This window comes from Colletotrichum tamarilloi, assembly GCF_030869305.1.
Source record: "Colletotrichum tamarilloi strain Tom-12 chromosome Unknown Scaffold_131.1, whole genome shotgun sequence".
NCBI lineage: Eukaryota > Fungi > Ascomycota > Sordariomycetes > Glomerellales > Glomerellaceae > Colletotrichum > Colletotrichum tamarilloi.
The window spans coordinates 22319-37759 of NW_026849514.1; the positions used below are offsets into that span (position 1 = coordinate 22319).

Genomic DNA, 15441 nt, shown 5'->3' on the forward strand with positions numbered 1-15441 from the left:
GAGCCGCTCTTGCAAGCCAGACTGTACGGAATGGACGAGGCCCAAGTGTTCGAGAGGGGTTAGGCTATCATTGGCTTTGTTTTTATTCGTTTCAGGCGTTGGATGGATCGATACCTAATGTATGTCCCTCGTATGCGAGGGTTTCATGCGGGTCACAGACGCGGAGGAAGATAGAGAGTCTGGCTCTTGGCCTGCTAGCTAGCTAGTCGCAATGATGACGAATGATCAACACTTCTTCAGTGTGCCGTGACGTGACTTGCTTGAGTCCATCATAAACGGCATACTAGATTTTTTCACGTTCCAAGCACGAATAACATTGAATGTCTTTCTCTCTCTCTGTCTCTCTCTCTCCACGGCTCTGTCTCTCTCTCTCTCCACGAAACCACGGCAGACTCGAGTTAACACAGTGTCTTGTTGGTATTCTTGTCCCAATCACAGTACGATATCCATACTTGAACTGCCGCCAACAATGTCGCCAGCGTCCCCGATACGGCAGCCACTACAAGCGCGGCGATGGCGCACTTGTATGTGTGCCGGTGGGACTTTCTCCGCTCTGCGTATCTCTCCCACCGTGTCGTCGGGGTCGGATCATCGACTTCTTCCAGTAGACGGGCCAATTGGGGGGCCCAGTATGGGAAATCCTCGTAGAGATCGTGTAAAGTCCGGGGAGGGTCTTGCTTGGAATGGTCGATGGAGGGGTTCAAGAGGCTTTCGTCTAGTCTTTCACGCTTAACCCATTCCCGTAAGAGCTTCCTAGATTTGGCATTTCCGATGGGCGGGAAGAGGAGGTTGTAACTTCTCAATGTCTCATCGATGAGCTTTGCAGGTAGGCATCCTCTAGATTACCACATGAGTAAGACGGACATTGGTGGTGATCTCGCCAGGTACTCACAATGCTAATGCCTCATCTGTAGAGTGGCTCAGATCCTGGCGGATTACGCTCAATATCTCCCGACTATGTTCGAGGAATGCTCGGTGAGAGAAAACAAGGAGGGTCTTATTCCCTGGGCTGTGTCTGAGGTACAGGTGATCAGAAAGCTTTTCTGTTTGTTGGATCTTAATACCAGCGTCCCTAGCTAGAATGTGACATCTGAGGTTTTTCAAGTCGATGAGGTCTTTAGGAATGTCCATCGATGTTGACTGGGGATAGATTCGGCCCAAGTAATCCGTCAATGTCTCGCTCTGAGCCCACCTGAGGACGTTGCCGCTCCCAATAGCTGCGGTGCCCTCCGATTCGCACTCCGTCATGAGCATTGTGCGGACGGCACAATCTAGGTATGCCAGTCTGCTCAGGTTTGGTGACATCCGGCTCAGAATCTCATCTTTCCGGACTGCGGGCCTCGATCGGAGTAGTCGTATGGCTCCTGCTATCTCATTTGTAGAGTCCCCCGTCCTCGGTTGGTCGATACAGAGTGACAGCCGCTGCAGCGCGCAATGATCAAGGAACCTGGCAAGGTGTTTCTCTTGGCTTGATTCGCATGGCCCCCAAATCGACTCTGCGATGATTCTATCATCAGATCGGTTGTCGCTATCGGCCATCTTCTCGGGTGGAGGGCATTGATCATCGGCAGTATGTTAGCTTGGTAGCGTTGGTGAGGAAGAATAACGAATGCGAGGTGAGATCTGCGAGGTGAGATCTGCGAGGAAGGATTCCTGCTGAAAGGAATTTCGTTTGGGATCCGCAGACCAGGCTGAGGATCTCACGGCCAGCATCCTCGCTTTCGGTGCCACATGACTGCATTACTAGTGACACAGGCCAATTAATCCATTCGGTGTGACACCGGCCGCAGTGCATGAAATACGTCGCCCTGTGAAGTCTTGGTGTCTCACAGCCTCATTAGATCCCCAACCCCCATTTCTCGCGACTTCATCTCTGATGATTATCATTTATTACCAGAGATCAGCTGCCAGGTAGCATCACTTGTCTAGACCAATGCGATCGTTAACCTATTCCGCTCAACACGGCGATATCGACACCCTTCTCCAACAGATCTCAGCTCTAGATCCATAACCGAAGCAGTCATGGAAAAGAGCTGTACAGATTCAGAACCCCTGGAGGAGGGCCCCGGGTTCATTCTTTATGGGATCACTCTCTGGGTCGTCCAGATAGGTTTGGTCCGAATGGTTGCCAAAGCACCTATTCACCAGCCTGAACCTGTGAGGAAGATATTGATTTGCGACAACTCTAGTGGTAACAGCGACGCAGACGACGACTCGGTTTCAGAGAACGTGGTTGATCTTGGTTCCGCGGATGAAGAGACAACTCCGATTACACCTCTCCCAGCGGAACTACTGGAGCCTCAAAGTGTGCAAACTCCAACATTGGAACCTTCCTTCATGAAGCTTTCACCTGAAGACTCTCATCCCATTGATTGTCTTCCAGTAGAGTCTCTCCCAGTGGAACCCAGCCCAACAGAAACTCCTCTTGAAGCAAGCCATCCTGCAGAAACCGCTTCACCAGCGAAGACAACGCCGTTGACGGAACCAACCGCAACACCAAATCTACCACAAAAGCCTCGAAGAGTGATTCTGCGACCGGCAAGATTGAAGAGGCTTAGCCCTGAAGCAGAAGTTGACCCAAACACCGCATTCACATCGGAAGAAAAGGATGTCTTGAAGCGTTTCGTCACTACCTTGAGTGCTCAAAGACATCAACTCTTCGCTAAATCCGAGTTCATTCTGCCAACGATTGTGCCCAGCCTCGTCTCCATATTGTCTGCGTATGGGTCCAGTCAAACAATAGCAGCGACAGGCACGGCGGACGCGAGGAAAGACACCATAACCCTCATCCGCATCGTCGGTCTGAACAGGTGGGATGAGATCCGCTTCTTTCACAAGATCATGTCAAGGCCCGAGAATCGACATGTTTTCTCCCCACTCGATCTATGCTACCACAAGGAGCGAGTCCGTCGCACAGCTCTCGAAGCTGCGTGTGCGATTCGCGATCCGGCACAAGCCCGCACTCTCTGCGGCTGTCTGATCGTTGTCCAATCCTCCAACCTGGGCCAGCGGACGTCAACGATCGGCGGCCTTCTTTCGATCAGGGGCAAATACCACGCTCTTACAACGAGCCACGCCCCCGATGACGAGGATGAGCCTCCAGACAATTCGGTTGACGATGAGAGTGATTCTGATGTGGGCTCGCTCTTTATCTTTGATGGTGATATTGATAATGGCGATTCGGATTCGGTTACTTCCTTTGCTTCGGACGATGGTGAAAGCGCGAGGGGCGAAACCGCGGGACAGATTCACGAGACTGCGTCAATGGAAGAGGATGCCCTCAACGATGGAGCAGGATCCACAAGGGAAATGAAGAGTAAGGTCTCGACAGAGAAGGGAAAATCTACCGCAGAGCGTTCATTTGCAGACATGATACAAGCAACAAACGCAAGTCACATGAGGCCTGAAGACTTGACGACCAAGGAGGGATACATCACGTGCCGAATCGATGAAGATAGACTACGGAGCGGGAACGACTGGCTACTTGTACCGGTGGAAGCCAACCTATTGCTTCTAAATAGAATCCCAGATGGCGCAGGGAAACCACCAATGTGGCAGAATCCTTTCATCGAAAGCTACTGCCCTGATCTAAATCAGGTATTCGTGGACCACGATCATCCAGACACACCGCCGTCCCAGAAAACGGTATGGGCAGTTTCCGGAATGAAAGGGTTGGTGCGTAGTCATCTTTGCCCAAACTCTTCGTTCATGGTCTCGGGCGGTTGTGAAAGAGTGCAAGAAATTTGGACGGTTGAGGTAGAGGCCTCTAGTCGAGGTATGGCGTCCCGAGACTCAACCTTTCCCCAAGCATTGCAGCAATGGCCACTTTGCTAACCCCGATCTGTCAGGTTTTCAATCAGGAGATTCGGGCTCCTGGATCGTCGACGATAGATCAAGACGCGTTCTTGGCGTCTTGGTCGCTCGTTCCAGCGGTGTCGGATATATGGTCTCCTTTGCTAGTATTCGACAGGACATCGCTACCACGTTGCGAATCAGACAGACGTCGGTACAATTGGCCTCTAGAATGGACCCCTTGCTCCGCGGCCGCGGCAGCAGCACCGGCAGGGTCATCCGGTCCTTCTCCCCAGTCAGGTACACGAGGCGGGCGCCAGCCGCACAATCCTGGAGCCAGATGCTCTCAGGCGCCGCGGCAGCAACTCTCGATGTTGTGAGGCACCCAGTCGATCTTGGTCACAACCCATCAGTACTCGTTTTGTTCATTGCCACGGTGTACATGTCTCTCTTATGGGAGATTCCGTCCGCGTGGCGCTCGGTGACTACCTTACAGAATGCTCTAGTACCACCAGCGTGCGCCCTGCTCTTCTGGGCCCTCACCGAGCTCGAGATGCGACGCAGACCCACGACGTACAGCCGACATGATAGACTAGCCATTCGAAGAACTCTCTGCACGTGGCTCTGGATCACTGTCGCGGCTGGTCTTTTGGCTAGCTTAGGGATCTACATTGTGCGAGGCCCGGCCTCGAACCCTTTTACTCTACGTTCGAACGGGCAGAGAGTTAGCGATCAATCTATAAGGGATTTCAGTGACGCGATGGAACGTCTGAGGAGGTCGGACCCTCAGGCTCGGTACAATGCTTTCGAAGACGACTTGAGGGAATTGAACCTCGCTTTGAGACGTTTGGATTTCTGGGCCGTATACTACAAACTTAAAGACATGGTGTTGAGAAAGCTTTCGAAGCACAAGTGGTTGAGGCAACTGTAAATGGTTCCGCCGTCGAAGTAGAAATGAGGTCTAGAAGATGTGTTCGTAGAGGCCCACTGAGTAAACATGCAGCTGAATACTCTAGAGATGGTAATTGTCTAGTCACGAGGTTGTGGTCTCATACCCGGTAACGAAGCTATCTTAAAGGTATACACTATACCCACGTCGCCCGTACGATACTTGATCAATTGCTGTGCACAATGCTTGACAGAGCATGACCATCATTACCACCTGTAACTCTCTCCTACTCCAAGGCACTCATTGGGGAAATTCCCGAAATGTCGCAAACCATACTTGTCGCCTGGCCTTCGAACGACCCCGCTAAAGAGATTACGGGGGAAACTTCACGAAGAGAAAACGAAGAAACCCAAAACCCCCATGCCAAGAACCCTTGCTCGGCGAAGTGGACCCCCCGGCCGTCCACCCCCGGCGCCTCGGACCCTAGAATTCGGCGCAGCACAAATCCAACCAGGGAACTTTCACAACCAGAACCAGGGCAAAAGCCACCCAAGCAAACCAAGCAAAACCCGCAATTGAGAGCGGGGGTAAACTCATACGCTGGAATTTGCCGGACCCGATCGCTCGGGTCTTGGCTCTAGCGTCACTTGCTCCATTCCCGTTTCGCCGTTTCCTCCCAGTGCTCCCCTCAAGCCTCCAAGCCTCCAAGCCTCCGTGCCTCCGCTGCTTCTTCCCCTCTCTTCCTCCACCTTGTCCATCTAAGCCCGCCGTCTGCGCCATCGCAACGCCACAGAACTCTACAAGGCGCCATAAATCCTTGCCGTGTGTGCCGTGGTGGTGCCGTAGCTCCCAAGCCCGGCCGTGGGCCGCGCAACCTACTTGGCCGGCCGAGCCGGGGTCGGGTCAGCTGGGCAGGCGAGGGTCGAGAACGAGAGTCCATGGAAGGGGAAAAGATGATCTGCAACCACTCCATGTCGGAATGCGGGCGGGTTACCCTCACCTTGCCATCCTTTGACGTGAACTCAGTCCGAACTGAACTGTAGCAGACTGCAAAAGGCGAAACCTCACGGGAAAAAGTGAACATGTGTATCGAGAGAATAGGTAATCTCGTTATTCTTTCTTCACATCATCAACTACTTCAGTAGCGACTGCTCTACCTCTACTCGTGGTATACTCTTCCCCTTCATGCCTCCACATTACATAGGGCCCGCCTTCCTGCTGGTCGGGCGCCAGAGATCAACCTCCATCCCATCCTGGCTAGATGCCAGACGATATCCAGATTGATCTCGACATTGAACACATTAATATGTACGGGGGGACTCTATATCATCCCATGTCCCCCATCTCTTCCGTTGTTGCCCCTTCCCCGACTCCGTGGGTCTTTCTTCTGCTGTTGTGGTCATCCATGAGGCCGTTACTCCTAAGCCTGTCGAGATCGTTGCGTCTCCGGCTGTTTCTGTCGTTTGTAAAATAAACCACTATTGCGCCGTTGCTGTGCTTCTGATGCAATTGGTACAGGTAATGCAGAGTGGTATCCGTTTTGAGTGAAAAAAAAAGTGCTGATGATGAGAATTGAAAAAAGAGGTGATGGTTAAGGGGGGTGTTTGGGTTCATGGTTTCGAAGAATCGTCCGAGAGTTCTCAGTGCACGCTGCAGGGTTGATCCGGCGCCGCCGCCTTTCGGGTTCGCGGCACTGCGTGCTTTGTTCATCGTGTTTCTAAATAGGTCTGCGCGTGTGACGAGAGGTGTTTACTGCACAGCCACCTCTGTGAGCTGGGGGATTTCGTATCTGTCGTTGTCGGATCTGATCTCGATACTGAAAATGCTGCGACCGGATTCTTCGGAAAGGGCGGGGCTCAAACTTCCGCTACCCCGGCTAGATGTGCTATAGCTAGAGCTGCTGCCAACTGTCCACTCATCGCTGTCGGAGCTGCCGCGGCGCTGAAGGTATCCCATGTTGTACATCCGTCCGTACTCCTCGTCGAAAACCTTGGTCTGCTCGCCAATCTCAACGTAGTCGTACTCCCAGCGAGTCTTCTTGTCAGCCTGCTGCTGAGGCAAGTATCGAGCTTTGGCGAAGTAGAAAATTCCAGCCGAGAGCAGAGAGCCGCCAACCAGATCGACTGCGTAGTGGTGGTTGAGGTACATGGTTGCCCACCAGATCCATCCAACGTAAATGACGAACAGAGGGCGGAAGCGGGGGAAGCAGTAGCTCAGAATGAGGGCCTCCATGACGGCGTCCGCAGCGTGCAGCGACGGGAAAGCGCCAAAAGGAACCGGAGCGGTCGAGAAGCTGGTGGTGTACATATCGATGCCGAGGATAGCGTCAATGCGGGCCAGGCCAGCGGGGGATCCGGACATGCCGTAGGCGGCTGGGGCGAGGCCATGCTCGTTCTCGTACCACGGAGGAGTGCAGGGGAAGACGAGCTGGATGGTGACGCCGAGCACGTTCAGCCATCCGAAGCACTTGGCGAAGATCGGAAGCGTCTTGGGAGCGGCAAAGAGGAAGAGGAAGCCAGCGCAGATAAAGGGAGCGCCAAAGTGGCCAAGTCCGTACGGGATCCAGGCGAGAATGTCGAGAACCGGATGGGTGTGAGCGGACAGAATGTTGGAGAGGTTGGCACCGTAGAGGACGTTCTCGAGGGCGGGGAGGACGCGAACCCAAATGTGGGGGCGGTATTTCGCATCGATGAAGCTGATCTTGAATTAGCATTCGAGCCAGGCAGACTTACACCACAACCAAGTCGACTTACCGGCTACAAAAGAAATAGATGAGGTATGCCCATATACTCAAGCCCGGGAAGAAGAACTGGTTGGTGACGGGTATCGTCAAAAGCAGGAGGCCACCAGTGACGGCGAGGGTCTTGATTAGTGGCGCTGAGGGCGTAATGCAGAGCGAGAAGATGATGAGGGCGACGAGGATCGTGTACTGCAGGTCGAGGAGCCGCCACTTGTGATTTTGCAGTTTCCGTAATGTGTCGAGGGGGTTGAGAGACTTTTGCAGTGAAGTGACATCTTCGGCACCAGTGTAGTTTCCGGATGCGCGCTTCTTCTGATTTCTCTTTGCTCGACTGGGTCGGTATCGGTGGGGGATGGGATTGAGCTTGGCGAAGTTGAGGTTACCGGTCCATAGAGATGGCAGCGTGGGCTTTCCTTTCAGGAAAGTGCTGAAGTCCTGCATGGCTACTGATGCCCTCGGAGGGGAAGGAAGTCGAGAATCGCGACGCAATGCGAGGGGCGAAGTTGGAAGGTGTAATAGGTGACGGTAAAGAGGACCAAAGGGCGAGTTGGTCTTCTACCGGGGGTGCGTCGACTTTCCGTTTCTGACTAAAACCGAACCATCCAGCAGGCGTTGTGTGTGTTGTCTTGGAATCTGTCTTGCTCGCTGACCCAGCTACGTCACGTCGCAGTGAACCGTCCTGTTGGAATCCCTAAGATTCCTAATTCCACTGATGCTTCGAGTATCGGCGAGTTGGTTGGTATTCACCGGAGGAGAGGGAGGAAATAGGTGAATAATCAACGAGCAACCAAAGGACGTTGGAGGGAGCAGGTATTTGGAGAGGGAGGGGAGGAGGTCAAGAAGAAATGGGACAAGCGACAAAGTTACAGAAAGTGTGGATGACTAGATTGATATGTATGATGAGGCAGCGGAACAGGCGGGCAAAGCGGCAGGGTAAGGCAAAGTAGGTTAAGGTAAGGCAGAGACGGGATAGAGTGAGAACGGAGACAAGACAAGAGACAAGGTCCACGGTCCCAAGAGTTTTGCAGATGGAGGCCGAGCTTTGGGACAAAGTCGCTCTGGACCTTTGGACTCTTGGAAATCCATCTTTGAACGAAAAGTGTGTGGACTGACAAGTACCAAGGACACCCAAGACACAGCGGAAAGGTACCAAGACTGCCCAAGCCGGCCTACGGAAGCGGCGGGGACCGGGGTGCTTGTCAGAAGCCGAGAGATTTTTGGGTGCAGCGACTGCGAGGAAGGTGAGCCTTGGGGCTTGGGCAAGCAGAACCTGGTGGGTGTGGGTGGCCGTCGTTCTGTGGTGTGTGGAGTGTGGGCGACCTTAGTTTGCTCTCCGTCTCTTCTCGCATAGGACAATGAGGACCGGAGCGAGGTACCAGGGGGAGGAAGGGGAGGGAACGTACGAGTACCGTAGGTACCCAGACTGCCTCGCGACAAGGTATACGGTACGCGGACTTTGTCTCTTGAGTGGGCTGGCCGACGGGTTTGTAAGGTACCTGATCGTGGGTACGGAGTACGGAGGACCTTTGACCACCTTTCCTTCCTTGTGGGCGCGAGTCTCCCGTCCCTACACAGCTGACCGAGACCAGGGGAGGGGGGAACTGTCGGGCGGTATCCGTATGTGGTCCGTTTTGGTGCGTGGGACGCTGGGACTGGGCAAAGTGAAAAGTCCGAATCGAAAGAAAATGGAGCTATGATGCTCTGCTGCAGTACCTATTGCTTCATCCAGGTCAACCCTGGAGTCCCTTAGCATGCCTTTCTTGGCAAACACCAGTCTGAGTACCGAGTACTCCCGTCATCCCGCCCGCCCTCTCTCCGTCTGTCCTTCGGCCACCGCCGACTGCGTCTTCCACTGCGTCTCTTACTGCAGGTATATTCGTGCTTGTATTGTTCTCCGTACCGTGGTACCAGCCCGACTGCGTCTAAATTTGTAGAATACCGCCCAGGTTTTGCTTCCTTCTTTCGCTTTGCCATATGAATACTCCATACGCGGGATTCAAAGAATGGGCGCGGCATGGCAAGGCAGATGCCAAGTGGACGATTCTCTGCTGTCTTTCCATCATCCTTCCCTCAGAAATGATAACCATGGACTGGTTGGTCGCAAGTTTTGCTGTCATGATTTGCTATCGAAAAGCTGGTAAGCTTCAGCGCCGTCTCTGCGAGGTCTCATGTCGATCTTTCCGGGGTGGATGAAAAGACGATGCTTGTGCTTTGCTGTCTCTGTCTGCATCTGTGATGACTGACCGACTGACTGCTCGATGACTGACACAAGCTGGGCAGGTGCCGTAGCAATGGAAGTACACGTACTTGCGTATTTTGCGTATTCACCCATGCCGGTACGGAGTAGTGGATTCCATTGTTGCTTGCCCATTGGGGGCCATCGCCAACCTGGGCGGTAGAGTGGGAAAATAGAATCACACGTAGCGCAGTGAGAGAGAAAATGAGAGAGGAAGCTCGGATGCTGCGGCTCGGGTATAGGTACTCGTACTGATGTGGCGGGGCATCTGTGGTACATTGAGAGGAAGTCACCAATGGCTTCTAAGTTCTGCCCTTTTCTTTGGTGAAAACACTGGAAAATATGGAGCGAATAGGCGCACGGGCTTATCTTGCAAGAAACGAGTGCAGGGATTGGGCGATGCGCACCTCACCTCCCTGCAGTTGATCGGGCAGGTGGCTGCTCTGAAAGGTACGTATCTTCAAGTACTCCTACCTTACTCCCGTCGTGCCCCGTTCCTTCCCAAGTCCGCTGGCGCTGCTTGTGACGCGGGCGGGAAGGAGCATCTCTGGCTTTGTGGGCGGGCGGGCTTGCCTTACGTGATGATGCGCTATTACCAGCCGGTAAGGAGAAGAATTCTGGGTGACACCGGGATGATCCAATTTTTTTGCTTCGATTTTTTCGTTAGTCTGCCTGTTTTTTTTTTTTCTCTCCGCCCTCGTCTTCGCATTCTCTTGTGGATTACAGATCAAAACTCCGAGGTCAGAAACACAGCAAAGGTCGTTCCCACGCATCCATCTACGGAACATCTCCGTGGTGGATCGGGAATTAGTGAGCTGATCTAGAAGCTGTGGTCTGTTCATGTTTTCTTCTATTTGCCTAGCGGCAATCTTATTCACGAAGGCTCTGCTGTGCTGATAAAATATTCCCATTGTTCGCGAAGACCTTATTGCTGACTATCTCAATAGGACAACGACAAGGAAATGGGTTCGTCTATTCAATCGCGGACGGCTTCATCTCGAGTCCATCCTGAGGCCCGCAAAGTCCACCCCCGGCCCCCGTCAAGGTCGACGCGCGATAGACTTTGCGGTACCTAAATTACTCTCTCCCACTTGGCGGCGTTACCTGCACCCGAGCAAAAGTCGCAGAAAGACAAGACGTGTCGCGTGCTGATGATGACCCGGTCGACAGGGCTGATGATTCCCGGTACAGAGCACACTTGTCACTATGTACGAATTAACCCGTCCCAACAATCTTGTTTGACGGTTTGACTCGTCCTTCCCACCGCTCACCCCGGGGGACCGGGGCTTTTACCAGCAGCCCAGCAAAACGTGTCGCACATCCAGCAGGAAGAAGCAACGGGATGGCACTTTGACATATACGTCTACGGTCTTCCTTGGTCTGGCCGCTGTCCACCCCTGAAAATAAAATCATCTCGGTGAAACAAACAACTGCTACTCACCCGATTTTGAGATTATCGTCATCATTGCATCGTCTCCAAGTACCGAGCCGAGGCCCCCTTCGTCGCAGGCTCGCAGCGAGGTTTGCCATGCGGATTATCCGTACTGTGTAGGTCAACCAAGAAACAGCGAGGCTGGGAATTCCCACATACGAAGTACGGAGCCGACGCCGGTACATCACAGTTCGGGAATTGCATGTCGACGACGTAAATCTCGGTTTCGGAGGCCTATCGGCGTACGGTAGCTGCAACCGCCGACATTCAGGGCCGTTCTCGAATCGGCGCACCACCAAGGAATAATCGCGCGGCCGCACTCGTGAAGTTCAGACTTCAGTGGCCCGCGCGGGTCATTGGGCCGGGACGACGGCGCCATCGAGGAGTCATGGGGAGGGGGGCTTGCGACTCTGGGTGAAAGCAACGGACGGTACAATCGGGCTGGCCGCTGGCCCGTCGATGCCGGCGTCGATGTGAATCAGATTGGGTGGCCTGACGAACGGCGTTAGAGAGCGTCACTGTCAAAATGGGGCTTGCAGTCGGTGGCTTGAATTGGCTTCGAACTTAACCAACACAACTATTCGACCCCTTCCCTGAAGGTCCCTTTTTTTCAAAATCCCATTGCCGGACGCGCTTATCTAATCCATCGGCCGCCGTCGCCGGCACCGAGGCTCAAAGACGGAACGCGAACGAAGGGTATCCTGCATTCCTTAGCTCTGTGGTTCCAACTTCCGCCCAAAGTCCACCGCCGCGAAAGGGGAGGGGGAGGGGAAACGAAAAAAGGGACCTCGAACCCTTAGACGCTAGGATGCCAGCATCATCGAGGCTTCATGATAATGGCATCACCCTTGATGTGCCTCATATAAGCGCCAAATGAATGTCATCTCAAGTTTTGCAAGTCGGGAGACGGGGGTTGTAGGACAAACAGAGAACAGGCCAGATCATGATGATGCAAGATGTCAATGGAACACCCACGCGAGGCGCCGCATCAAACAAGCGACCTTACCTTCGCCTCTCTTTACCGCCAGTATCGTCTGGCACTACTGCGTAGCACATACGCAATCGCACGCGCAGGCAGGGATGGTAGCGATGCAGTCACGCAGAGCCACTGAACCAGAGCTCAGAGGGAGCCGACCAGGCCAAATGCGAAATGATTGGGGGTCGAGGTGACGACGACTCGTTCTCTCTTATTCTTAGCGCGCCCCGGGACTCCAGGCTCAAGCAAGCGTAGCCAAACGATGCCGGCGTAGCCTCGTCCGCCGCGAGGTTGACTGACCAGGGGAGGAAAAGGAACCAGCGAAACCGAGCGGAAAGCGAATGGAGCAAATCTGGGCAAGCTCTCTGAAAAAGTCGGCCGAGTGAAAGGAAGCTGGAAATGAAAGACTGCAATGTGTGGTTGGGTGAGCATGGCAGCCATGGCTTTCCCGAGCACTGGCCACTGGGGCAGCAGTACTCGGATCGCTCGGTGTCGAAGAGACAAAGTACCTCTTGAAAGTACCGGTACCTCCGTCCTGCCTCGGGCGAGCCTTGGAAAGGTACCTTACCTTGGTACCCACTTCTTCTTTGAGCTGTTGACTTCAGTTTTTTCCTTCCAATTTTCTGAGTCTTCCTTCCTATGCCCCCCACTTGGCGGACGACGTTCCTGGACTCTCAACCCCACTGTCGTCATGAATTTCTCCTTTGCTTTCCCCTCCCTCTGGTAAATTGCTTACGGAAGAAATCTCAAATTTCCCACATCGCTTAATCCCGGATTCCACTTGTTTCCCGCGCGACCGCTGTCCGCCCACCGACAAGGACGCCGCTGCCCGACGCCTCAGGAGCCTCAGTAGCCTCAGGAGGTCGGGGTCGGTCAAGTTCACTCTTCCGTTTCCCGCTTGCTGATCTCTCTCTACCGTAGAGACCCAGGCCTGGCGATAATTTCTGACCCAGGCCCGGCGATAATTTCTGTACGGATGTCATGTACGCGAGGTGCAGATACGCAGTACACGGGTAATACAGCGGCAACACTACCACGTCCACCAATCCAGCTTGAGAGTTTAGACATATGGAAGACCTCTAACGGTCTGTGACACTCAGATTCCTGTCTCTGCCATAGAGTACGGAGTAGTGTACAGTCCATTACAGTATGTTCCGGCCGACGTGCTCCGCACACGGACAGTCACGGCCGTCACTACGATGGGACGATGCTCTACACATGGCTCGATCGGGACTCGAAGGGGGCAGACGCATTGCACAATGCAACCAAGAGGGTTTTCTCACCTTTGCCTACAGCGAAACGCTTCACGCTCGAGGTCCTGCGGCCATGACAGGCACGTCTGCCATTCTAGGCCACACCATGCAGCACAGGCATACCGAAACCTCCCGGTGGTAACCCCTTCATACCTCGTTAGAATCAGATTGCAACACGCGCGAAGCCCAAAAGCGACATCTCGTGATCTCGCATCCTTCTCGCATCACTCCTCGCAAGCCGCAAACCCGCCCCCAAAATATCATCTCTTGGCTGTGACTGGGCCTCCGGGGTGGTCTCCCCCTTCCTACCTGTGTGCAGGCAGCTGTGCATGCCGACCACTTTGCGCTCTGCCAATCGATGCGATTCCCCGCCCATATGCGGGAGACGCCGAAAGAGCGATGCCACCAGTCGCTACCCGTTCTATGCTGCAAGATGCAAAGCTTCGGTGGTGGCTAGCCTCGACTTATTGCGGAGGATGCAAGATAAGCATGTGGGATATGGTTGTGATGGTGACAATCTCGGCGGTGCGTGCAACGTGCAATTCATCTGACTTTGCTCAAGCTAACAGGCTTGCTTACACAGCAAGTCAGACGACCGACGGACGAGTGCATACACTGGCGGCTGCTGCTGCTATCGCGCGGTCGTTGATGATTGATCTGCGAGCAGCAGAGGCCAGACCGCGAACTTCGCGGACTTGAATGATCCCGAGCCCGACGTCTCTCTGTCCGCCACATGGATGTCATCCATCAAAACCCACCAGACTAGGCGCCCTGTCTTGGCATGGGTGACGGCTTACTGTTGAATTGTGTGTTGCAAGCCACAAAAGTCAGGGATCGTCTTTTGACACTTTCGCCGCGTGCGCCATAGTCGACTCTTAGTAGCCATTCACATGGCGCCAGCACTGAGACCTGACCAAGTTGGCATCATGGATCACCCATACCTCTAAACGGCGACTAACTCAGAAAACTTGTGACGACCATCACATATCCATCGGGCACAACACTAATCAGAAGCCTGTCTTTGCACCGGCGTTCAGTACAAGTGCCTGTACTTGAAACCACTGCGATGTCCGTGTTCGCCGACCACGAATGAAGTCAATGACTGCAAGCTCTTGCGCCAGACCGGCGACTAGTGGCTAGGTGCTTTGGGTTCTGCAGCCGCTTCAACGTCTGCAGACGGCTTCTCGAGACTCAACGTCGTCAGTGTGTTTGATTTAACATCAGTCCCTTCACAGCATTTTGCAGCACCTGCTAATAAACCAGGGCAGGTTTATACTTCCGCTACGTATTGAAGTCCCGTGGCCTGCAGGTCCTACCCGTCACCGTATCACCTTGTCTCACCGCTGAAGCGCTATAGCGTATTGTCTGTGTCAGTCCAGCTGAGGAGGGGAAGCAGTGAAGTGTAGGGCACCACCGGCAGCATTCATCGTCATTAAGAGGCTCCAGCGCACTTGGCGGTCTTGGCAGTTTGATACTGTCTGTGCTACCTCCTCCGTACAATACCGAACACGGCAGCCAGTCACGTTCCCGCGTACTCGCGTAACCCACAAACCACAGGTTGACAGTACCGACAAGGGGGCGAGCTCGGCGGAAGTGTTTGCAGCAGCTTCTGCCTCTCTCGACCACTCCAGTGTCGTGCGTCGCGTGCGCGAGCGTTACGTTATGCCCCGCTGATGTGAGCCAGGGTACCAACGTCCACTCCTTCAACGAGCCCAAGAAAAGACAATCGGCGAGCAAGAGAATTCACCTGGATTTTTGGGGCCCTGGCAATAATCGAGATTGTGAGCCTGCAAAATCGAAATTTGATGGAACGACGGTGGCCCGGCCATCGGCGGACTTTTCCCACTCCTCCCGCCCCGTTTCCACCTCGGAATCTTTGAGCGGGCCTCGTTGACGACGCTCCCCGAAATGAGCTCCCAAGGGATTCTTCCGTATTTTCCAATGGGGTTAATCGGACCCGCCAAACAGAATAATGGAGCTTAATCCAACTCCGGCGTCTGGGCAAGCCCTGTCTCACTCTTAGGTCAACAAAAGTGGGAGTGTGAGTTGACAAACTGAGAGAGAGAGACAGGCGCAACCGCCGGTGCGCACAACCTCCGAGCGATCCGGGTGCCAAGACCCGC

At 54.0% G+C, this 15441-nt stretch overlaps 6 protein-coding genes across 6 annotated transcripts; 2 read left to right on the forward strand and 4 right to left on the reverse strand.

The window, feature by feature from the left end:
* Positions 1 to 398: 398 nt before the first annotated feature.
* Positions 399 to 1254, reverse strand: CTAM01_14690 (uncharacterized protein; the record flags this gene model as incomplete). The annotated part of the gene is made up of 2 exons (XM_060530689.1): positions 399 to 837; positions 893 to 1254. The coding sequence occupies 2 exons, from the start codon at positions 1252 to 1254 to the stop codon at positions 399 to 401; spliced, it is 801 nt and encodes a 266-aa protein (XP_060374711.1).
* Positions 1255 to 2022: 768 nt separating this feature from the next.
* Positions 2023 to 4723, forward strand: CTAM01_14691 (uncharacterized protein; the record flags this gene model as incomplete). The annotated part of the gene is made up of 3 exons (XM_060530690.1): positions 2023 to 3437; positions 3623 to 3645; positions 3849 to 4723. The coding sequence occupies 3 exons, from the start codon at positions 2023 to 2025 to the stop codon at positions 4721 to 4723; spliced, it is 2313 nt and encodes a 770-aa protein (XP_060374712.1).
* A 1707-nt stretch (positions 4724 to 6430) lies between these two features.
* CTAM01_14692 (PAP2 superfamily protein) lies at positions 6431 to 7862 on the reverse strand (the record flags this gene model as incomplete). Its single annotated transcript, XM_060530691.1, has 2 exons — positions 6431 to 7376; positions 7435 to 7862. The coding sequence occupies 2 exons, from the start codon at positions 7860 to 7862 to the stop codon at positions 6431 to 6433; spliced, it is 1374 nt and encodes a 457-aa protein (XP_060374713.1).
* A 1672-nt stretch (positions 7863 to 9534) lies between these two features.
* On the reverse strand, positions 9535 to 9792 carry CTAM01_14693 (uncharacterized protein; the record flags this gene model as incomplete). Its single annotated transcript, XM_060530692.1, has 1 exon — positions 9535 to 9792. One exon carries the CDS (start codon positions 9790 to 9792, stop codon positions 9535 to 9537), a length of 258 nt encoding a protein of 85 aa, XP_060374714.1.
* A 3037-nt stretch (positions 9793 to 12829) lies between these two features.
* Positions 12830 to 13133, reverse strand: CTAM01_14694 (uncharacterized protein; the record flags this gene model as incomplete). Its single annotated transcript, XM_060530693.1, has 2 exons — positions 12830 to 13033; positions 13086 to 13133. The coding sequence occupies 2 exons, from the start codon at positions 13131 to 13133 to the stop codon at positions 12830 to 12832; spliced, it is 252 nt and encodes an 83-aa protein (XP_060374715.1).
* Positions 13134 to 13264: 131 nt separating this feature from the next.
* On the forward strand, positions 13265 to 14017 carry CTAM01_14695 (uncharacterized protein; the record flags this gene model as incomplete). The annotated part of the gene is made up of 1 exon (XM_060530694.1): positions 13265 to 14017. The coding sequence occupies one exon, from the start codon at positions 13265 to 13267 to the stop codon at positions 14015 to 14017; it is 753 nt and encodes a 250-aa protein (XP_060374716.1).
* Positions 14018 to 15441: the final 1424 nt, after the last annotated feature.